Here is a 24,898-nt window from a genome sequence, read left to right as displayed (position 1 = left end):
TATTTTGAGGGAACGGAAGGGAGCAGGGAGCTCCTTCCCTTTTAGTGCTTTACAGAAGACGACCTTTGCTTCACCCTCTTCTGCAGGAAGGTGTGCAAGACAACACACCCTGCTGCACGGCAGCATTTCAAGGTGCTAGGAAACAGCTCTGTCTCTTTGTGAAATGTCTGGGCAGGACAGTGGGTAACTACCTCCTCCCACCTCGCAATGTGGAAAAAGAGAACCACAGCTGTGGGGATTTCTTCCCTGGCTTGTTCACAAAGGGGTAATGGGGATTTTGATCACAAGGGTCATGAGACGGTTAGGAAAGACTCCTAATTCCAAAGAAGAAGTGAAATTAAAAGTGATCTTAGTGCACCGTTGGCATCAGCAGCCGGCTAGTAACAATACCTAGCCCGTCTAGAACATTTTAATCTATAGTTTTTGAAGCCGTTGATGTCTGGCACTGCCTCTGATAATCAGGCCTAGTGGTTGGAGCGTGGGTCACAGGTAGGTGTAGGGTTAGATCTTGGCCAAAGGTGGTTCAGGAATTGAGATCCAGGGGCAGGTTGGGGTCAAAACTGAGATCTCAGAGGCCTTGTGGAGTTTTAAACAAAGTCTGAATAGCTCTGTTCTCTCTGCAGAGCTGTTTGGTTGTTGGGAGTGTCCCACAAGCTGTCCCCCACCCTCCAGCAAAGAGCCAGGTTGGTGAGGGAAACTATGTGACTTGCAGGGAGTAGCAAACACCCAGCCTGTCACATGCTGCTGTCAAGCGGATGCAATCAGGGCTGATAAACTTTGCACCACGTCCACCACAGACATGTGAGAGGGATGCTCTTATCTTACCCATTTATAGGCTGTTTTAGGCTTTCCCACTCTCCATTCTGCATATTCAAAACCACATTTTCTCTGCCCTGTGAAATTAAATGGAAGCTATCATCATGCTTGGGTACGCCCTGCTCCTCCACAGCTCTTCACTTACCACGGGTGAAGAATTCTTGCAGGATAAGGGGCATCCTTTCCACGCAGCAGGTGTTGCATATCTCGGAGATCAATGGATCTGCTCGGTAGCTGAAAGTTAAGCATGTGCTTCTGGGCTTTGCTGGATCAGGGCCTAAATTGTAGGCAATAAACGCCTGTCCAAACCCTATTGAAGTTAATAAATGAGAGTCATTTTGTTGACTTCAGTAGACAAGACATTGGACCATGCCCTAAAGAAAGAGGGTGCAAAGGACCCAATAGCAAAGAGGATGTCACATATGCTGCTGGTGCCCTACATTGGAAGGACAGCGCAGGTCTTAACACCTTATGTTAGAGATGCTAAAGGAAGGGAGAGCTGGTTCATTGGCTTTTTCCTTTATTTTATTTGAAGTTTTGTCTGTTTTCTCTGAAATTTCAAGGAGAATTTTCACCCAAATTTGAAAAACGTCAACCAGTTGGTTGGGACAAATGGCAAAAAAAAGACTTTTCCCAAAAAATTTGTTCCATCTTTTTTTCTTTTCTTTTTTTTTGCCAATTTTTTGTGGATATTTTGCATCAAATTATTGAAATGTGAGAAATTTCGACCAGCTCTAAAGGAAGGTACAGCAAACACCTGCTGAGTGGGATGTCCCGCGGGACAGCCACGCACGACAGTGAAGAGCACTTCCCATTTAAGAGCAAACACCTGTTTGTACCCCTAGATTGTGATCACAGGAGGCTGTAAAAATGTCCCTCCTGCCTGCTTGGATTCAGGGTAAGATCTGCTGGTGTTAATGGCAAATGTCAGTTTTCCTACATCTTGCACCTGGCTAGCCTGGCATAGCCAACACAGCCAGGGGAGAAAAGATCTCCATTTCTTCTGGCTCATGCACCAGCAACAGAATGGTGACTGGATCCTCCTTGCGGGGTCCTTATCACTACAGAACATGCGGGAGCCAGCATTGCCCACAGGTCCTAGGGTGAGTTTGCTCAGCTTTTATGTTTTAACGGACGGCTTTCGGCACTGACTCAAGGGTTTGTGCTGCCAAAGGCCCTGCGCAAAAACAGCCACCCCTCCCAGCAACTCACCCACTAAACAATCACTAACACATTTTGCTGCCCCTACTATTTTGCTGCTTAGAAAGAACCTTTGGGGCTTGCGTATATTTATAGAAGCGGTTGCTTGGCAACTCCTCGGGTCACGTTGCGCTGTGTGTTTAGCAGATGTCTTCTGGGAATCTTGACATCATGCGTGGCTCCGATGCGAGGAAGTGGCTAACCTCACCGGCTCTGCATAGCATGCATAGCAAGGCAAGCCCAGTAGGGAGAGGTCTGGTTTCCAACCCTTGCTGGAGATGAATTTTTAAATACTTTCCCACATGCTGCTAACTGCAGACACAAGACTAGGGGGGCAGGGGACGTGGGTGGGGTATGCAGAGACAGTGTTGGTGGTGATGCTGCTACACAGAATGACTCATAGAAGTGGTGAAACCTACTAGGTGACAGTTGGCCCATCCCACCCAGCCCTCCCCAGTTCAGGGTGAGTCCCTATAACACACTCTCTAGTGCTCTGTCCTGTCCCAGCTGATATAGCCTAAGTGTTGAGTCTTTTACCACTCTGTGGTTCCCAATCCACTTTGCTCTCCCAATTGCGTGGCACCCCGTGGCAGACTTCTGAGCAGCTCTGAATAGGGCGTCTTCCCACAGTTAGACCCAGCTTCTGACCTTTCATAGAAGGTGCTGCAGCCTTTTCAGTGTGTCTCACTGACCACCTCTAAGTTGCCTTTTTGTCCTTTAAGTGGCTGCTGAAAGGCACTAGAGCAGCAGCAGTGGGGACAGATTCATCCTCAAATCAGGTACTGCATGGCCAGGGGCAGCACAAGCTTCCCCTGTACACATGGCCCTTTGCCAATAGTGATCTTTGACATGGATCTAGGCCAAGATTTCAGGGGTGGCTAGGGATTTGGGGTGCCTGAGCTGGGATACCATAAAGGGGCCTGATCTCCAGGAAGACCGAGCACCCGCCAGCTGAAAGGTCATCCCCGTTAACGAACCACCCAGAAACTCACCACTTCAGGAAAGTCTTGGCCAGAATGGGCCTGACTCTCATCTACATCCAGACCCATCCACACCACTCTGGCAGTCTTGCAGGTCCTCCACTCCCACTTTAAGGCCCCTTTACACAACTGGAATGGTATAAAAGGGCCTTTCCGGAAATGAGAATCAAGCGCAACGACTTCCATCCCATATGGGTATATGTGAAAGGATGAATTTGAAATAATAATGTAATGCCTTGCTCTTGTGCAGCGCTTTTCATTGGTAGATCTCAAAGCACTTTATAAAAGAAGTCAGTATCGTTACACCCATTTCAGAGTTGGGGGAGAGGAGGGAAAACTGAGACACAGAGGTGACATGACTTGCCCAAGATCAACCAATGGCAAATCAGTGAGTAGAAGCCAGGTCTTAAGAGTCCCAGACCAGTGCTCTGGCCATAGATTCATAGATTCATAGATTCATAGATATTTAGGTCAGAAGGGACCATTATGATCATCTAGTCTGACCTCCTGCACAACGCAGGCCACAGAATTTCACCCACCACTCCCACAAAAAAACCTCACACCTATATCTGTGCTATTGAAGTCCTCAAATTGTAGTTTAAAGACCTCAAGGAGCAGAGAATCCTCCAGCAAGTGATCCGTGCCCCATGCTACAGAGGAAGGCGAAAAACCTCCAGGGCCTTCCAATCTGCCCAGGAGGAAAATTCCTTCCCGACCCCAAATATGGCGATCAGCTAAACCCTGAGCATATGGGCAAGATTCATCAGCCAGATACTACAGAAAATTCTTTCCCGGGTAACTTGGATCTTACCCCATCTAAAACCCATCACAGGCCATTGGGCCTATTTACCATGAATATTTAATTACCAAAGCCATGTTATCCCATCATACCATCTCCTCCATAAACTTATCGAGTTTAATCTTAAAGCAAGATAGATCTTTTGCCCCCACTACTTCCCTCGGAAGGCTATTCCAAAACTTCACTCCTCTGATGGTTAGAAACCTTCGTCTAATTTCTAATCTAAATTTCCTAGTGGCCAGTTTATATCCATTTGTTCTTGTGTCCACATTGGTACTGAGTTTAAATAATTCCTCTCCCTCTCTGGTATTTATCCCTCTGATATATTTATAGAGAGCAATCATATCTCCCCTCAACCTTCTTTTAGTTAGGCTAAACAAGCCAAGCTCCCTGAGTCTCCTTTCATAAGACAAGTTTTCCATTCCTCGGATCATCCTAGTAGCCCTTCTCTGTACCTGTTCCAGTTTGAATTCATCCTTCTTAAACATGGGAGACCAGAACTGCACACAGTACTCCAGGTGAGGTCTCACCAGTGCCTTATATAACGGTACTAAGACCTCCTTATCCCTACTGGAAATACCTCTCCTGATGCATCCCAAGACGACATTAGCTTTTTTCACAGCCATATCACATTGGCAGCTCATAGTCATCCTATGATCAACCAATACTCCAAGGTCCTTTTCCTCCTCCGTTACTTCTAGTTGATGCGTCCCTAGCTTATAACTAAAATTCTTGTTATTAATCCCTAAATGCATGACCTTACACTTCTCACTATTAAATTTCATCCTATTCCTATTACTCCAGTTTACAAGGTCATCCAGATCCTCCTGTATGGTATCCCTATCCTTCTCTAAATTAGCAATACCTCCCAGCTTTGTATCATCTGCAAACTTTATTAGCACACTCCCACTTTTTGTGCCCAGGTCAGTAATAAAAAGATTAAATAAGATTGGTCCCAAAACCGATCCCTGAGGAACTCCACTGGTAACCTCCCTCCAACTTGACAGTTCACCTTTCAGTAGGACCCGTTGTAGTCTCCCCTTTAACCAATTCCCTATCCACCTTTCAATTTTCCTATTGATGCCCATCTTATCCAATTTAACTAATAATTCCCCATGTGGCACCGTATCAAACGCCTTACTAAAATCTAAGTAAATTAGATCCACTGCGTTTCCTTTATCTAAAAAATCTGTTACTTGCTCAAAGAAGGAGATCAGGTTGGTTTGGCACGATCTACCTTTTGTAAAACCATGTTGTATTTTGTCCCATTTACCATTGACTTCAATGTCCTTAACTACCTTCTCCTTCAAAATTTTTTCCAAGACCTTGCATACTACAGATGTCAAACTAACAGGCCTATAATTACTTGGATCACTTTTTTTCCCTTTCTTAAAAATAGGAACTATGTTAGCAATTCTCCAATCATACGGTACAACCCCTGAGTTTACAGATTCATTAAAAATTCTTGCTAATGGGCTTGCAATTTCTTGTGCCAATTCCTTTAATATTCTTGGATGAAGATTATCTGGGCCCCCCGATTTAGTCCCATTAAGCTGTTTGAGTTTCGCTTCTACCTCAGATATGGTGATGTCTACCTCCATATCCTCATTCCCATTTATCATGCTACCATTATCCCTAAGAGCCTCTTTAGTCTTATTAAAGACTGAGGCAAAGTATTTGTTTAGATATTGGGCCATGCCTAGATTATCCTTGACCTCCACTCCATCCTCAGTTTTTAGCGGTCCCACTTCCTCTTTCTTTGTTTTCTTCCTATTTATATGACTATAGAACCTTTTACTATTGGTTTTAATTCCCTTTGCAAGGTCCAACTCTACTTGACTTTTAGCCTGTCTCACTTTATCCCTACATATTCTGACCTCAATAAGGTAGCTTGCCTTACTGATCCCTCCCTTCTTCCACTCCCTATATGCTTTCTGCTTTTTCTTAATTACCTCTCTAAGATGCTTGCTCATCCAGCTTGGTCTACACTTCCTCCAGGGAAATAGGATAGGGCCATGGCAATTGTTGTTCTTTCAGGTTCAATGAGCTCACTTTGTGGGCATTTTCTGTAATGGATGGTCATCTTTGCAATAGTGATGGTGGCAGATGCCTAAGGGTCACTTGGAGGCCTGCAAACTGGTATAAATCCACTGCAACACCCAGAATACATTTGGCCCACTGCTTGCTACAGGGCTCAGAACTAGACTGCTTTGTAGCTGGGCTGCCTGCATGACTCCAGGTTAGAGTCCCTGGCACAGGAAGCACCATCTGTGCTTGCAGCTGAGCTGCCCTAGACCCTGCACCTGGACACACAGCTCATGCTGGCTGCAGCCCCCTCATCACACGTGCTCCCTTGTCCCAGGAAGCCATGAAAAAACAGGTGTTTCCATGTTATAGAGGCAGGGCTTGTGCAATCAGAGGAGGAACTAGGTAGTCTAAAGGTCTCCTTCCCCTGCCAGCGCATCACAAAGCTCATGTTCCCATCTGCAGCTAAGTGCTGGTCAGTCCCTTTTTAAAGACACCATAGATCCTTTTTTTCTAAAAGAGCGGTTGACTGCTGGATATTTATAAACCTTGCCCCCGGTTCTTTTACTGTAGATTTTGGGGATGTTGTTAGAAATGGATCTATCAGATCATGTGACAGATCATAATTAGAGGCTTTAAATAACATTAATGCCATCAATTAACTGCTGATGGCAAATGCACTCTAAACATGTCCTTGCTCTCCTGTTCTGATGGTATCTCCTTATCAGACATAATTGTGCGTCGTTTCACTTTATCAGCAGGAAATCATGAGGAACAGGGCATTGTGACATATAGCTAGAAGGGGACAGAAATAGTTTGAGGGGAAAGTGATGCTGATATTTATTTACAAGGGAAACTCTTAGCTATAGTTTGTGGTTATGCTTTGATAAGTGACTGTGTCAGACTGCTTACTCACCAGATCTGCTCCCAGGGTCGGCTCAGCTCCATGCAGAGGACATCACCAGCCTACGCATCCCTGAAGTGCAGTGGAAACCCTCAAACTGGAGCTTGAGGGATGCACAGTCTTGCACAGGGGTCATTAGACCTGCTGGGTGCATTCTGAGCACTAGTTCCTGACAAATAACTAAGGGCTGTTGTTAATAGCTTTGATCCCTGTAAAGTCCTGAAGAAGCAGTACAGCTCAGCAGAGCTCTGATCTCCATTGTACAGCCTCAATGGGATCATTGATTAAATTCCCATTACAGGGCCAATCAGTTGTATGTGTGCAAACGCACCGAGGGCAAGGGAGCTGCCACTGAGGTTATCGTTGGCAGGCAGTGAGATTGCACAGGTGTAATCAAGGGCACAGTGCTCCCTGTGAGAACACAGAGGCAGCAAGTTTATAGAAGTCCTGGTATCTTCTGGCAAATCAGGCTGCCCCTGCAAGCAAGAAAAGAGGGAAATTCCAGGTCTGTTCTTAAGCACAAGCAACTCGATGGGACTCATTCAGAAAAAAAGCAATCTGGGACCAACTGATGGTGGGATGGAAATTGTTGAATCATAGAATATCAGGGTTGAAAGGGACCTCAGGAGGTCATCTAGTCTAACCCCCTGCTCAAAGCAGGACTAATCCCCAACTAAATCATCCCAGCCAGGGCTTTGTTAAGACTCACCTTAAAAATATCTAAGGAAGGAGATTCCAATACACCCGTATTTCCAAGCACAGTCAAACTAAAATCCATAGGCAGAAAGATGGGTTCCAGGGCAGGGGATCTGATTCTTCTCCAGTTTATCCCACTGCCAATTGGGAGTATCTCCATTTAAGTCAATGGGTTACTCTGAGTGGGAGGAGCAGTGAGAAGAGAATCAGGCCCCCGGCTTCTCACTATAGGTCATTTTAAATGAGAGACAAGCCCCTTTCGTTCGGGCTGCTGTGCAATGGAATAAAGAGAAGCAGGAGTTTAATTTGAACATGTTTATTCACGGAGGGAGGGATAGCTCAGTGGTTTGAGCATTGGCCTGCTAAACCTAGGGTTGTGAGTTCAATCCTTGAGGGGGCCTTTTAGGGACCTGGGGCAAAAATTGGGGATTGGTCCTGCTTTGAGCAAGGGGCTGGACTAGATGAGTCTCCTGAGGTTCCCTTCCAATCCTGATATTCTATGATTCAGAGTCAGAGTCAGTCTGTATCCTGGCCATGTGGATATGGATGTATTCAGCGCCCAAAGTCTGAACAAGTTGTTCTGTAAAACCATGCTGTGACCAAAATGTCACAATGACTTGGATGTGGTAACAGGAGCTAAGTGACCATTGAGCCTCGTGAGGCAGCCCTCAATGGCCTATAGCTGCCCACCCAGCCTCACTGAGCATCCCTCAGTGGACTGGAGATGCCCTCAGTGCCCTGCAGAATGTCTTGGAGATCTGGCAGGGCCTGCTTGCTTCTCTGTCTCCTCCTCCTCCCCACATCTCAATGAGCGGCCCGCAGGGCAAAGCCCCATATCTCCCATCACCAGTGCAGTGCCCCAAGCACCAGCGAGCCTCACTGAGCCATGCCAGCAGCGCCCTACCTGCCCACCGCTCTGGGGTCCTTGCAGCGTTCCCTGCACGGTACTTATGCAGGTGGATGCACCTTTGCCCAGGCATCTGTTGCTATGGCAATAGGCACTGTACATCTACACTGCCCAAAAATGCCCCTGGCCGGGAGTTGCAGCGCCCAGGTCAGTTGACTCTGGCTCGTGGGGCTCATGATACAGGGCTAAAAATGGCAGTGTGGCCATTCCTGCTCAGGCTACAGCCCAGGCTCTGAAAGTCGGGCGATGGGGCTGGGTCTCAGAACGGGGGCTCCACCCTTAGCGGGAGCAGCTACACAACTATTTTTAGCCCTGCAGCGTGAGCCCAATTCAGTGGAGCCAGGCTCCGAACTGGCCTGCCTGAGGGGGAGTGTAGCTGTGCTCTTAGGTCGTCAGCTTTGGAGACAGAGCTCATCGGTGTGTTCTGTGTTTGTACAGCACCTAACGCTGTGGGGCCCTGGGCCATGCGTGGGGCTCCTATAGGCTACAGTAGTACAAATAAATAATGATTTGCCAGGAGACACACTGTTCTGTGAGCCAATGGATACCAAGCTGGAATCCAGTTTCAACCTCCCACCCAGCTCAAGGGCCAAAGCCACAGCTGATGTAAATCAGTAACACTCCACTGACGTCAGGGAAGCAAGTGCCACCAATGTACACCTTTAGGGCAGCTCAGGGTCTGAGGTTTTGGTTTGGGCTCATCCTCCCTTTAACAAAGACAAAGGTGGCAAGAAGCGAAGGAAGGGGACTCAATCCTCTTGAGTGAGGTTTAAATTTGTGGGGGGTTAAAAAGGGAAGAACTAGAAAAAGACTAAAACAGAGAATTGAAATGTGAGAAGTGGTCAGATATCTTCCCCGGACCCTGAGAGAAAACGCTGTTGTTCCCACACCCAGTCTCTTTGCTTTTCCCTATCTACCCTCAGCATCAGCACTCGTCCTCATTTCTTCTAGTACCCAATCCCAGTTCAGCTCCCTTCAGAGTCCCCTATTTGATAATATTTGATGAATAATATCAGTTTGGTTCCCTATAAACTGGTGCCGGCATTCTGCCCTTCCACTGATGATCTCCTCTGATCATGTCAAGGGTTAGTGTCCTGTTCGGTACACAACATTTGTTTAAAACACACACGGAGCCAGACAGCTTCAGCCCAAGCACTGCCTGCTCCCGCTCTCTGGGAAACTCAGCTGGTCCAAGCTGCAGAACTCCCACCAGCTCAGTTGTGAGATCAGAGCCACCCACTCCAAGGCACCAGCTGTAGGAGGCCTGACTTGAGCTGGCCAGTCCCCTGGACACAGAGTTCACACCTCCCCCCACACACATGCCCCTTCTCAGACACTTTGACTCAAAACCATACACCCAGACATTCACCTACACATCCAGACATTCATCTGTGCACAGCCTGTCACACTCACACCTCATCCTGTCCCTTGCAGTCTTACACTCCTGTTCTCCAGTCTGATTCTCCACCCCACCCCACGTGGTCTGTCTCCCTAGGAAAGTTTCTTGGCTTGTAAACCAGCAGTGAAGTTCCTGAAGTAGTTCTAGAGAACATATGCAGAGAGCAACTCAGGTGCACAAACACACGTTTTACAAAGCTGACAAGGGCAATGCTCAGACTCACAGTAGCATAGGTGCCATTTGGGTTTAATGGCCATCGCATGCTAAGGGCAGGCTGCTCGTGAACACTTGGACTTGCCTTCAACGCCCTGTCCTGCTGCGGCCACGCAAGTGCCTTCCTCTGGCTCATCAACACAAACAACTCTTTGAACAGTGTTTCCTCAAAGAGGCAGTGGTTTGTCAGACAGTAGCTGGGAACAATCCCCAGCAGGTGACAGCAGTTTGCGGAGGATCAGAGACATAGTTTGAACCCCACATGTGAGAAAATTTTATCAAAACCATAACATTGGGATATCATTGGATTTATTATTTAGGGGGCTGTATCTCAGGAAGCCTTTGGTGAAATGGACTCGGATTTGGACTGCTGACACTCCCCTGAAGCACAGTCATATTCAAGACCATCTGACTCAGCATGTTGTTTTTGGAGACTGTAGGAAAAAAAACAAGTCTCAGCCTCAACTATCACAGAGTCACCTCTCTGCTGTAATTAGGGCTCCAGGGGTCAGAGGATGCAGTCATTGCATATGAGCCACCATGCCCATTGAAGCCTTTTTCAAGCATCCTCGTTGCTTGGCTACTTCTGTCTGAATGCTGTGATATTTCTCAGGGTGACCCAAGGGTCAAACATACCACTTTTGGGAGAATCACTTAGCCCCAGCTTCCATCACAGATCCTTTGTCCATGGGGTTCAGTGCAACCCTATAACTACAAGATTACTTGAGTGCACAGCTCTGAAACTTCAGGAATGGGAAAGCCTTGGAGGCAGCATTCACAGAGCAAATCCACGCAAAGGGAAAATTCCACAAAATCCTTTTATTCATAAAATACATGCACGTCTGTATAAAAATTTTAGAATCATCCTTATTTTACAATATTTACAACAGAATACAAGCATTCAAGGCAGAGGCACTTAGGGTCTGGTCTGAAGACATCCAGTAAACAGCTGGGGACTTATGAGAAACTAAGAACCATTATCTGTTTATTTAGGCCAGAGGTTTTCAACCTTTTTTTCATTTGCAGACCCCTAAAAAATTTCAAATGGAGATGTGGACCCCTTTGGAAATCATAGTTCATGGACCCCCGAGGGTTCACGGACCACAGGTTGAAAGCCACTAATTTAGGCAATAGCTATCTTCCTGAACCTGAAGAGAGACACCTCATTGCACAGATCCTCAGCTGGTGGTACTTTGGCATTGCTCCATGGACGTCAGAGATATGTCAATTTATGGCAGCTGAAGAGCTGGCTCGGAATCATTATTAAAGGCCATTTGTTAGGATTCAGCCTCCTTTGGTCAATATGGATCAACACAAAATTTGGTGTTATCAGCTGTAAAGCTGTGACCCAAATCCAAAGCTGAGGGATGTTCAGCTCTGGTGGTTTGCACAGTCCCATTATACCTCTAATGGAGATCCAGAGGGTTAGTATGGGTCTCTCTCTACTCAAACTACAATAAATGGCAATCCATTGCTAGCCTAACCCATCTGAAACCCGTATGGAAGGTGCCTAGAGCATGAGCAGACATTTAGCCGACTTTAAAATGGAGATGCCCCTCAATTGCTGCAGGTGGTATTTGCCAGAAGAGCTACCACTGATGCCAAAGAGCCCTGCAGTGTTAAAGTACTGCAGGAGCCAGGAGGTTCATTAAGAGCAAAACCATTGTCCACAGGCCCAGGAAAGACTGTACAATTTCTCATAGAGAGGACCCTGATGGAGCTGGGAAATAAAGAGGCTTCACCCTGCTTTCCTTCTCATTACAGATGGGACTCTGGACTCCAGGAGTAGCTTAACCTTGGCTTACAATTCCAGCACTTGCAATTCTGCTCAGAGTAAAGAGGTCTCCTCAGAACACTCTACCCTACCCTCACAGATGGGGAGACAATACATTGGGAAGAGGAGGGTGGAGGAGTGCTATGGGTAACAACTGGAGAAATTTTGCCTTGAAAGTGGAAAGTTTGTGGTTAGTAGCTCACCAAATGCAGAAGGAAACATGCCAAGGCCAGTACCTAAATAAATCCCAACTCGCAGGTCCCCCCACCCTGAGATGAATCAGTATTTGCCATTTATGCTGATTGTCTGAAGAGGGACAATCAGATGACAGAAGGAAACCAGCCAGGATTCTCAGGCATGATGGATTTGCACTTCAGGTCTGTTGTTGTTGCTGGACAGTTGCTCTGCAGATGGAAAGTGTGCCTGTATTATCCTTGCCCCATGGGGTATGAATTTTAGACCCTGCTCTTCCAGAGCAGAACATGAAAGGATGGGGTGGAACAATGAGAAACATCTCAGTTCTGCCATAACCTCTTCTCAGAACTCCCGGCCAGAGACAGCATCTCACATCTCTGCAGGGCAAAGAAGAAAATGTATTGTTAGGCCATTGAACTCAGCCAATGCAAAGGAAACCCAAACCCTGTTTTGCCAGGCTGTGTGTGTAGTGGTTAAAGCACGAGATTGGGAATCAGGCCTCCTGGATCCGGCTCCTGGCTCTGCTTGGGGTTAACAGCCAACATTTCAACAATGACCAGCTGAACTTGTGACTTCTGTGGGGGGACATTCAGGGGTGCTAAGTAACAAAGGAACTCCAGGGGAGCTGCTCAGCACATCTGAAAACAGTCAGACCGTAACTGCCTTAGGCTGGGCACCAAAAAATGACTTTAGAAAGTTTGGACCTTAATTGTGTCTCAGTTTCCCATCTGTAAAGATGGAGACCAGCCATCCTGCAAAGAGCGTGGAGATGCCTGGGTGCCAGGTGCTGGAGGGGAGCAGTGTTTTGTTATCACCGCTTCTCTCCCAAGTGAGCCATTATGAATGGGAGAGGATTCCATTTACAGCTTTTTACTCATTCTAGAGAAGTGGGCCAGAGGTTGCGGTCAGTATCCCTGCATACGGATGGCAGAAAAGGGCAAGGATTTCCCTTAGACAAAACTGAAGCTAGAAACCCTCTCCCACCTGCATATGTAAAACCCCCCTAGGTTTCATTAGCAGGCAAAGAGAGAGTTGCAGGAAAGATCTCTCGCCTTGCTCAGTAAAGGCCAGTGTTACAGGCCTTGGGGTCAGTGTTTGTCCACTGTCCTGAGCTCCTGCTGTCACCACAGATGATCCTATATGCTGGACATCCACACTGGTTTGATTTTTTTCATTGCAGCCGGCTGCTTGAGTGAGGGGAAATCCAACCTGGGCTAGCTCTCTCTGGGGGGTTTCCTGCCAGCGCCAGCACAGCGCAAGACAAATGTAATCAGGAAGTGCTGTCATTTCCCCTCTCCTCTCAGACTAGAGAGGGGCTGCAAGGAAGCAGCAGGGGTGCAGAGCTCAGGCGGCAGCATGCCAGGGCTGCCCTGAACACACTGGGCCAATGTAGCCCTGAATGATGGAGACTGTAGAATTTAGTGCGGCACGCCCAGCACTTCACCAATATCTGTCAGGCCCCCCCCAGCCACCTCCCTCAGGGCTGGACAGTATCATCACCCCCCCCCACCCCATTGACAGATGGGAAAGGGTGTGCGAGAGGGGAAAGGAGAGACCCACCCAAGGTCACCCCAGCAACTAGGTGGAAAAGACTAGACTGGAATCCCAGGGTGAAATCCTGGCTCCATTGAGGTCAGGGGGAGTTTTGCAATTGACTCCAATGGGGCCAGGATTTCACCCAAGGTCTCCAGATTCCACTAGTGTTTAATGCTGGTGTTTCTAACAAGCCTGAGGGACTTAGGAGCCCAGGTTTATTGATTGCATGGGAGCTGAGTGGTGCTCTAGGGGATTCAGGCCCTTAACTCCCATTGAAAACCCCACCCTTAAACACTAGATTACATTCCCCGCCATGGCTGCCTTGTGCCAGACTAACCCAGGAGGATACACTATAGCCTAGACACCACCTTCCAGCCCAGGGGCTCTACAGCCCTGGAGGCAGCAGGCCAGAATTCACACCTGCCAGGTTCCCATGCTGTCTGTCAAGGTACAATTCCTAACGTTAAAGGAGAGCAGGATGCAGCCGCCACAGGACAGGCGGAGCTCCTGCAAGGGACTGTACCGGGTGGAGAACAGGGAGAGGTGTGGTCAGACACAGTCATGCCCTAGGGACAAATCTTCAGCCTGGGTCCGTTGCCATAGTTCTATTGATTTCAGGGGAGCTGCACTGATGGCCACCAGTGGAGGATCTAGCTTTCAGCAGTCACCAAAACATGGCAGAGATCAAGGCTCCATACATACCCTCTAGCACTTTATCCAGATCCGCAATGAACTCCTCCAGCTCCTGTGTGTCCCCGAGTTTAGCTAACAGAGAGAAAGATCCATGGTCAGATGCTCGGCATGCCACACCCATCCCAGTGCAGGTTACAAAAGGGATTCTCCTCGGCTTCTTCTGCCCATGGCTGCTCAGGCCATGCTACTATTACTGCTTTCATAACATCATCCATTGGCACATCTTGTCACAAGGATTTGGAACATCTGGGATGTCGTTTATAGACTAGCCTCAGGCTAGGTCTACACTGTGAAGTAGGGGTGGGATTCCCCTGCTTGTGCACACACACTGGCACTCACTCCATGCAGCTGCAACAGCGGAGGCCCGGTAGCACGGGTAGCTGCAGCAGAGGTGGCTGAGCCCTGCCAAGTACGTACCTGCTGTTTTAAGGTGGTTTGCACTCAGCACAGCTCAGGTGTGCCTCCTCGGTCACTACCTGGGCTACCACAATGACACCACTCTTTAGACTCATGCGAGTGCTCACTGAGCTGGCGTGGGCATGTGTACATGAGCCGGGGAATCTCATCCCTAGCTCGTAGCCTTAATGTGAAATCTAACTGGGCTGTGGGGTATTTCTGATGGCCAGTCTGGAGTACAAATGATTGTTCTGTCTGGCATTATGGCCCAGGTCCTTGGGAACGTCTTAAACCAAAGCACTGAGACTTGACAGGAAGATGCCTATACTGTGATCCTTACTGATCACATCAGCCCTGCATGAGCACTTATTAATCTCTCAAGGCCCTGCATTGTACACACTCGTCTTAGAGCAAAATGTGGGATGGATTTTCCTGGGCATAGCCTTTCCAAAGTCCTGACTAGGAACTGAAGAGACTGAGGGATGATGGTGGTGTCCCCAGGAGACGCCTGGGAGAGCATCAGACACGTAAGCCATGGTTCCTTTATTGTGGCATGGAAGTGTGTGTAGGGGACTCTCCCTAATCTCTGAATCCTCATACAGATTCCAGTCTCATTTCTACAGGGGACACAGGATGTCACCCCAGAACAAACCTCCTTAGAGGTCCTTGTGCAACCACCAGCCTGTATCCCCATTAGCACAACCAGTTCAGCCCAGCCAACATGCTCCTGGGGTTTGGAGTGGCCCAAAGGGGTGTCACCTGGACTGATGGGCTGAACTTAATCGAAGGAAAATTTGGGTTGAATATTAGGAGGAACTGACAGCTTGGAGGCAAGGGCCCCCTTCTCCTCTCACATTCACTGGGGTGAGTCAGGAGTGACTCCAAGCAAATCAGTGGCGTTCTGATGTAGAAGGAAAATCAGAGCTACAGACCCAAGTATTGCTCTTGTTCCTGTGCAAGGCACCGCTTCTGAGATCACCCTCTGCTAGGCCCTCTGTCAGGGCCAGGGCTGGGTGACCCTTTCAGTAACAAGGTTCTGGGCTGGGATCCATGAGCTCTGAATGGACCCATCAGATTGGATTCCAGCCTGGATCAGAAACATAGCTCGGTAACTTCATGCATGTTCTGCAATCCAGAGGGAGCCGACTCTCCTCTCCATTCCTCACAGAACACACCCCTCTAGCCAGGATTCCCGCATAAAAACGTGGATACGCTGCAGTTATTGAACTGAATGCACCTTACCTTCAATGCATTCAATTTCTCTAGGGCCATCGCTGAGGAAATGGGCTCAGATCCTGCATACTTCTACCCTGAGGACACTTTAAATAGGATTCCCCATGGTACCCCTTGAAGAGGACTTTTTGATGGAGCAGGGTCCTGGTCTTACCTTTGGAGTTAGCAGTGCTGGCCGACGTGTTGAGATCTTCTTCACTGGAGTTTAAACTGCTCCCAGGAGACGTGCTGGTACCTGCATACAGAACAAGATCAGTCACTGCACCGAGGCATCATCTAGCTCCAAGAGCCACAGGGGCATTATAAAGATGCCAGCAGGGGACAGGGGCCAACATGGTGCAACATGGATTCCCAAATCTAGCTGCTGGGTCCCACTTTCTGCCCGCTGAGTTGCTGAACTGCATCACTCTTGCTACAAATCTCAGCTACAAAAGGGAACAACGCTCTTTTACCAGCCCAGCAGAGGCCAAATTCAATCTAACGGCATCTTCTGTAGTCTGGGTGTGATGGTGGAACAGAGTGATCTGGAACTTCAGTGGGATTATCACAGGCACATGAGGGCAGTGAAAGATCAGAGAGGTGGGTTTTGGCCCAAGACCCTGGCATGTTATGCAGCAGTGAAGCCATTAAATCCCTTCTCGCATGGGGGATACAATGCAGAGGCTGACAAACCCTTGACTTTAAAGATGCACCTGTCAGGCACACAGATACCACAGCCCCTCAAAGTAAGCACAGATGCTACCTAACAAAGCCCTAGAGGGAAGAGACCCATGAATGTGTGGCCAACATGGGGATGCTCAAAGACGGAATGACCTGGAAGTTTAATCACTGAACAAACCAGAGGTGCAGCTACAGACTGTTGAGGAGGTAAAATTGCAGGAGCCCTGCAGCCACGTTCAAGGGATCTCCAGCAAGATAGTAAGCAGTTGGGTGGGGATGGAGGAGGCAGACAAGTTCCCCTTGTCCCTCCCAGTGGGGTTTTCCCCAGTGATGAAACACCCCCACCCCAGGTGAACACGATGACTCCTTTTATTCTGCACCGAGAGCCCCCAAAACTCACTTTCTAGCTCATCGATGCCGCTGTCATAGACACTGGGGAGGGTCCTTCTCTTCAGCTCCTCCAGATGCTGCTCATACTGACAAACTTCACCCTTGTCAAAGTCTTCGATCACCTCGTCAAACTCCCTCAGGAGGTCATGGAGGTCGTCTGGCAGCACTGAAGAGTCAATAGATCAGCCCGGTGAGTCATTCGGAGGCAAAGGCAAACACACACACACAGAACCCAGGAGTACTTCTGGGCAGGGTGGGAAAGGGGATCAGGATATCAGAAGGAGAGGGAAATTATGGGGAAAAGGAGGAAAGAGGTTTGCTGTGAAGCTTGAAAATCAGATGACATGGGGAGAAGACAGTAGTTGTCCTGGGTGGTGGGAGCTGCATGGGAGAAGGCTCTCGCATCAACAGTGGCCAGATTTTGGGGGAGAACTGGGAATTCAATGCCCTGAGGAGAGCAGACAGACTAGGAGCCTGAGGTCAGTGACGTTACCCCAATGTAGAGCCCATGTGAGAGTGATCAGAGTCAGACCCTGGATCTGAGTAAGGGGGAGGGACTAGAAATGCAACTTTGAAGTGATCTGTAGAACAGAAGAGCATTCCCGTAGGATGGCCACCTTTAGCCACGTACATAATGGAACACAGGAGGAGCTGCTGCCTGGGTGTGCCTTTATCCACCCCCAGCATTCCCCGCCATGTACACCCCAGCAGCCAATCCCAGTTATGCTCTCAGCATCATGGACTAGTGGGTCCGATATGAACATCAACCACTTGCTCTCAGTTATCCCTGTGATTGACTGGCCAACATGTCCTAATCAGCCAATGACTGTGCAGCCACTCATTTGCAGTGGTGCTCATGAGCGTGACCTGAGAACACCAGGGCTCTGTCTACAGAATGATTGAAACTATGCCAGCAACAGCGCGGATGCAGTTGTGCAGTAGAGAATCTGAGACAGATGCTGGGCCTGATTCTGATCTCACTTACTGCCTTACCCGAGTGTAATGTCACCAGTTTCAATAGTTACTCCCAGTTTACACCGGCATGAGATCGGAATCAGATCACACCAGTTCACTGGATTCCTCCAAGTGGTTTTTGATGGGATGGGAGGGGGAAAACCAAGGGATGTAAATTTGTAGAGGAAACTTTGTCAGGATTTTAAAGGAGCCCTGTATTTACTCCTTGGGAGCTGAGTGAGTTTCCAGGACCAGCCCTCCAGCTACGTGCAAATCAAGCAATATAAATACAATTGGCAGAGTCTCCTCTATAATTTGACTTCCTTGTTGCGAAGCTATGAGCTGGGACTGTAAGCTTTGGCAATTCTGTAGGAGAAAAAAAACCATCTGAAATGCAGCAGGGAGTGCTGGGAAAGCTGTGCAGTCATCCCAGCCTGGAGTAGAGCAGCAGATGTACTCCAGGATGCATCTGAGCCGACCCCAGGCCACCAGCTTCAGCAACTGGACAGACAACTCTTGCTCACCCCCCTCAGAACTTTTTCAGCCTCACTCCACCCAACTGCTAGGGGCAGCAGCTTTCTGGCTAAGGAGGGCTGTAAGAGAGCCAGCAATTCTAGCCAGCTAAGGAGCAGCAGGGTTGCTGATGGATGGTGCAAGGTTCTTCTTCCCCCTTGAGAAGTGAGCATGTCCCTTCTGCAGTTCCACCAGCAAGAATGTGCCAAATGCAGCTGGGAGCAAATAAAAGCTATTTCCTTTGATTTCAATGGACATCCCACCAGCTGGTGCATCAGCACTTTGTGGCTTGTAGCCAAACTAATTGTCACAACCAGTCACATCACCACTGACTTTGACCCATTGAACCAAAGTCTTCCCTGGTTTAACTCCATTGCCCTCAGGAGAGTTACAGCAGGGAAGACACTAACCCACTGCCATTTTCCCCCCACACAGCTGGCCTTGAGAAACTTACAGAGTAGCCTAGGAGTGTAATAAAGAAACAACATTACAAACTTGCAGAAAGAAGAGCTGAGCTGATGCATCACAGGACCGCAAGAGAGTCTTCAGCACATTTACAAACCACCACTCTACACTACACAGAGCCAGATTCTGCTCTCCCTCAGAGTGGGGTAAGTCAGGAGTCCCTCCACAGGGAAGCTGGTGTGTGAGCAGAAACAGGCCTGTCAGCTGGGTCTCTCTAGCCACCTATATATAGGCCCATCACCATAGTAGATGGCTGGCTCACAAACATTAAGAGGCCAGATCCTCAACTGCTGGAAACTTGTGTAGCTAATTGCCCAATGGATTTGTCCTCACAACACCCCCATGACAGCACTGCCTCCCCCATTTTACATATGGAGAACTAAGGCACGGAGAGACCAAGTGACTTCTCACAGGTCCCACAGGAAGCTTGTGGCAGAGTCTGGAATAGGACTCAGATCTCCCAAATCCCAGGTCCATGCCTTGACCCCCAAAACTACCTTGCCTCATCATTATCTCCAGAAAGCATGTAATGTTCTTGGGATCACATCAGCACACACCGGGCACTTTGCAGAGAGAGCTTAAAATAAGATCTTAGCTTCAAAGAGTTTACAGTATAAACATTTGCTCTGATCTCCAAAAGACTATTGAAAGCTTCTTCTGTTCACACGCACTCCCTCCTCAACTCACAATAGAATGTGTTTATGAGACCCAAAGGTTTTGATGCAAGCCAACTTGAGCAAGGAAAAGCTTGTTATGATTAGATTTTGTATGGAATACACTCTCCTCTGTGAGTTGGAGACCCCCTGCAATACTCATGAAGATTAGGGCAAGTTGAAAATGGAAAGCCATCCTGCTCCTTTACCCATCAACCTCCTTTCCTTGCTGGCTTCAAGTTCAATCACAATCACATACAAGAACCTATTGTCTATGTGCTCATTTCCACTGAGGTTTTTTTGACAGTAGACTTTAAAAAAAAAAAACCAATCAAAAAACCCTTCTGACCTGTATGAGAACTGATGTACTCAACTGAAATGGATCCTGGTGAGCTACTGGGAGATCCACAAGCTGGGTTCTGATTTCATCTACGCTGGTATAAATCAGGTTTAAGTCCACTGAGTTACTCTGGATTTAGCTTAGCTGCGATCCAGCTCTATCTTTGTAAATTCATGGCTATTGATTGAGAGTACCACTCTCAGAGGAAGATCTCATCGGTCACCCATGCATAACAGCTTTCAGAAAGATCAGAAAATTCTCCTGCTGCATTTACAGCTTATAATTAAAACCACTTACAAACACAAGCACAGACAAGATAATCGAGAATGTGATGAAGCCCAACTTCTGTGTGGGTGTGCACGGGCATGTGCGGGTGTGTGCATATGAGTGAGAGATAACGGTTACTGCCCCGATCCTTGTGCCATTTCAAGAATGAGGCTAACGGTACACAGGGTATCTGCAGATGGCAGGAAACATACACAATGCAACTTCTATCCACCAGCAACTGTTTTTAGTTACAGAGTATGGCAAGAGGAGGTAGAATTGTGCTGCAAGAGTGCCTTCTGAGCGACATATCTTGGCTCTCTGAAAGTCCCTAATAAATAACTTGTTTTGTGGTTCTTACCACAGTTTAGAGGGGAAAACCCTTAGAATATTTCCCTAGTCTTCAGTAAAGCAGTCTACCTTTTTTCCCTTCCATTGTACAACATGTATTTACTCTTTTGGGCAGAAATGCAATGCAGATAGGCTTCATGGGGAGAAAGCTGCCGAAGAGAAGGTGCTGCTTGGAATAATTAATGGCTAGTAAACAGTTTACAGGAGCGTGATTCCAGGATGGGGTTTTTTCCCCCACAGCCTTGGAAGGAATCAGGGTTAACACTGGAGACAGCTGACTTGCCTGCCCATGAGAGAGGCGCTACAGGCTTTGAGGTTCAATGCTGCAGCCGCCGCTCTGTACCCTTTAAGCCTGGCAGCTGGAGCTGCCTCTCATGGTCAGTGCCTATCAGTACACGATCAAGAAAAAAAATTGGGGCAGGGGGGATTTTTAATCAAAATGTGGCTGTGTATGGATACTGCTCCCTGCATGCAGGGACACAAATCCACAAGAGCGTGGGTTATAGCTCACGAAAGCTTGTGCCCAAATAAATTTGTTAGTCTCTAAGGTGCCACAAGGACTCCCCATTGTTTTTACCCATCCTTTAACGTTCATGAGAAGAAGGAAGAAATATAACAACACAGTCCGATCCTGGAACCCTTAATCCATTGAAGCCAGTGCAATAAGCTGAGGATCAGACCACAAAATTCTATCCAAAGGGTGAAAACAGTTCCACATGGAAGTTTACTCTTTAAAAATGTTAAACAACTCACACTAGCTTTGTGGAACAGCATAATGGGTTGGAGAAGGGGAGGAAAGCTTGCCGGGCTTTGGGCTTGTTGGTTTTATTTATTTATTGTGATCCCACAAAAAGAAATGTTAATTGAACCCAAGTTGCAGTTATCTGTAAACATAATAAAGCACTATAGGATTTGTGACATTTTGGATGGCTGGTTACTGATGGCTTTTTGAAACCAGGCAGAGTTTTATTATTAATGCTAGTTGGTTTTTTGTTCACATTATTATTATTTCAATAAAAGGAATGTCTCTTCATGACAAGCTGGACTTGTGACCTGAACTTTTAGGAACACATCTATTTCTTTCTTCTTTTCTTTTGAAGTTTGGTCTGAAGTACATTTGTTTTCTGGGGCTGAGAGATGCTGGGAGGATACTGTTGCAAGATCATAAAGATCAGAGATATATATTTTAATATATTTATTTTATTTTATATATATTGCTGTGTGATGATTTATGTTAATTATTGGGGAAAGAGTCTATTTGTATAACTTTATTTTTAAAATATGTCAAGGATTACTTAAGGCAAAGGGTAGGCACTCCTTTTTCCTGACGGTGTACACAAACAAAGTAAATACACATACAAAATGTATATCTAAGAGAACACCTTTCCCTCTTTAGTATGAGTGAAGAGATGAAAGAGCAAGCTCACTGTACTTGGTTTAAAAATAAAGGAACAAGTCTGGCATTTTTCCTCTGATCAGGTTTTAGGTTAAGGGCAAATAATCAAAAATACACACTGCATATTGGATTTTTTAAAATAGCATGTGGAAATAATTCTTGTGATATGAATTGTTTTCAATAAAACCTTTTTTCAGTTATTTAACACCATTTATGATGATGCTTTATTGTGATTTTAATCTAGAGCAACAAATTATATTGAATAGAGAGAAGTTCTATAAGCGAGGGTGAAGAGAGATCTTTTAAAAAATACAAACACACTGAACAATTATTTCTCCCCCTAAGAAGATCAGAGGTAGTGATGCAGCTAATTCATACTATAGCATTCAAACCGATGCACCAACCTCTTCGATATTATCTCTTTTTAGAAATTGGATTTTCCAAGGATGACAGGCAAGGTTAAACATATAAAGCGCTACGAGGTTTTTAACAAAACAGCCAGAAAAGGTCAATAAGAGTTTTCAAATACATTAATGAATAGAAACTCATTTGCATTTCAATGATCAAATATAATTGTAATAATTCACAGGAGAAGGAGGAAAGTTAATACAGAAGGAGGCAGCACTAACCTGCATTGTTCATGTTCTCTGTGGGGCTGGCCATGATCAGCGGAGGAAACGCTCTTCTCTTCTGCACAGGAAGACAATAGGTCACAATATGAAAATGACTAAATTCTAAGAGCTATTTTCACTCAGGCGCGGCAAGTTTTGTGCTTTCGGCCATGCCCCCTCCTTCGCGCTAAGCCAATCAGAGGGCCGCTCGCAGGGCTCCGCCTAGCAAACCCCAGCAGCCTGTCAAGGAGCGGCGGCTGAAAGAAGGGGGTTTTCTGTGAATGGAATGGAACGTGCGTCCCGGAAAGAATGCCGTATGTCCGGCCGAAAAACGATACACGCCGCGGCACCGAGCGATCGCTCAGGATCCTGCCGACGGCGCCAGTGTGGGGCATCGTGGGGCTTATAGACCGGAGGCGTAGGAGTATTTAACCCGTGTGTGTGAAGCAATTTGCAGAAGAGAATAAAGTCTTGAAGGGCGTGGGGTATGGCGGAAAGGATGAAAACCTTGATGACTCGATAGTGGAGGTGTTTGCAGAGAGGACTGAAATCGGGGGGGTGGGAGGTGCCTGCGTGTAATAATGCCTTGGTGAGGCAGTGACGTGTTTGGGGGGTATTAGGAGAAGGCAGAGCCACTGTTGGCGGTGATTCGCAGAGTATCTAGACAGAGCGAGGATGAAACATTTACGGGAGGGAGGGAAAGAAAGGTATCCAGGTCTGTTTGCAAGGGATGGGAGACTAAAACGTGTGTATGCACGAGGAAGAGTGCTCAGTCCGGGTGCTAGCAGAGGGGATGGATACATCCCTTAGTGGTATGTGGAGACATCTGAGAGCAGGAGCTGGGGGACGGGCCCTTTTCAGCATTACACAGCGTGGATGAGTCTTGAAAAGTACCCAAAATGTGTTACATAATTTATGGACGGCCCCATAACACCCTCCTATAGTTGAGAGCTCATGTAAAGAGGGCTTCAAGTGTTCGGGGGAGAAATGCTTTAGCACTATTCAGACAGGTGAGGGGGTGGGGGACTTCACCAGTCAGTAAAATCACCCTTTTCTCAGTGCCTTCTTTGGTCCCAAGTCTCCAATTAACAATGTCAAAAACAAACTAAAAAGCAAAATCACTTGTCAAAGAGCTGAGTTTAACATGCTTACTTTGGTAGGTTGCATGTTTCCCGTATTTCTTGTTTCTACCAGTAAATCCCAAATTGTTCTGTTTGAAAACACTGACTTCCTTCTGTGTCTGTTCATTGAAGGTGCTAATTCACAATTAAGACACAGATCTGAGTATTTAGGATAAATTCATAATTTGATTACATGAGCTGTAACTACTGCTGGTACAATGCTATGCATTTCCTTGTAATTAAATCAAACTCAAAAATTCAGGACTTGGGGGAAGGTGCAAAGAAAAACAATTCACTCAGTTTCTAAGTGGAAACTTGCCATTAATGTCACTGAGGACAAAGGGTCTGGCTTGGTCTGGAAAAAAAGGAGCCTGCATTTTAAAATGACTCATGCTTGAATCATAGAATCATAGAATATCAGGGTTGGAAGGGACCTCAGGAGGTCATCTAGTCCAACCCCCTGCTCAAAGCTGGACCAATCCCCAATCAAATCATCCCAGCCAGGGCTTTGTCAAGCCTGACCTTAAAAACTTCCAAGGAAGGAGATTCTACCACCTCCCTAGGTAACGCATTCCAGTGTTTCACCACCCTCCTAGTGAAAAAGTTTTTCCTAATATCCAACCTAAACCTCCCCCACTGCAACTTGAGACCATTATTCCTTGTCCTGTCCTCTTCTACCACTAGAATAGTCTAGAACTATCCTCTCTGGAACCACCTTTCAGGTAGTTGAAAGCAGCTATCAAATCCCCCCTCATTCTTCTCTTCTGCAGACTAAACAATCCCAGCTCCCTCAGCCTCTCCTCATAAGTCATGTGTTCCAGACCCCTAATCATTTTTGTTGCCCTTCGCTGGACTCTCTCCAATTTATCCACATCCTTCTTGTAGTGTGGGGCCCAAAACTGGACACAGTACTCCAGATGAGGCCCCACCAATGTCGAATAGAGGGGAACGATCACGTCCCTCGATCTGCTCGCTATACCCCTACTTATACATCCCAAAATGCCATTGGCCTTCTTGGCAACAAGGGCACACTGTTGACTCATATCCAGCTTCTCGTCCACTGTAACCCCTAGGTCCTTTTCCGCAGAACTGCTGCCTAGCCATTCGGTCCCTAGTCTGTAGCTGTGCATTGGGTTCTTCCGTCCTAAGTGCAGGACCCTGCACTTATCCTTACTGAACCTCATCAGGTTTCTTTTGGCCCAATCCTCCAATTTGTCTAGGTCCCTCTGTATCCTATCCCTGCCCTCCAGCGTATCTACCACTCCTCCCAGTTTAGTATCATCCGCAAATTTGGTGAGAGTGCAATCCACACCATCCTCCAGATCATTTATGAAGATATTGAACAAAACCGGCCCCAGGACCGACCCCTGGGGCACTCCACTTGACACCGGCTGCCAACTAGACATGGAGCCAT

General features: G+C 47.2%; 1 protein-coding gene across 1 annotated transcript; it reads right to left on the bottom strand.

Moving 5' to 3' along the window:
* Positions 1–10,738: 10,738 nt before the first annotated feature.
* Positions 10,739–22,802, bottom strand: LOC102938491 (regulator of cell cycle RGCC). Its single transcript, XM_007063975.4, has 5 exons — positions 22,382–22,802; positions 16,827–16,982; positions 15,921–16,001; positions 14,147–14,209; positions 10,739–12,285 (listed from the first exon to the last, which is right to left on the bottom strand). Exons 1-5 carry the CDS (start codon positions 22,413–22,415, stop codon positions 12,278–12,280), a joined length of 342 nt encoding a protein of 113 aa, XP_007064037.2. The 5' UTR covers positions 22,416–22,802; the 3' UTR covers positions 10,739–12,277.
* Positions 22,803–24,898: the final 2,096 nt, after the last annotated feature.

The sequence above is a fragment of the Chelonia mydas genome, chromosome 9 (assembly GCF_015237465.2).
Source record: "Chelonia mydas isolate rCheMyd1 chromosome 9, rCheMyd1.pri.v2, whole genome shotgun sequence".
NCBI lineage: Eukaryota > Metazoa > Chordata > Testudines > Cheloniidae > Chelonia > Chelonia mydas.
Note: the sequence above shows the minus strand (reverse complement) of the source record. Positions and strands in the feature narration are given on the sequence as shown.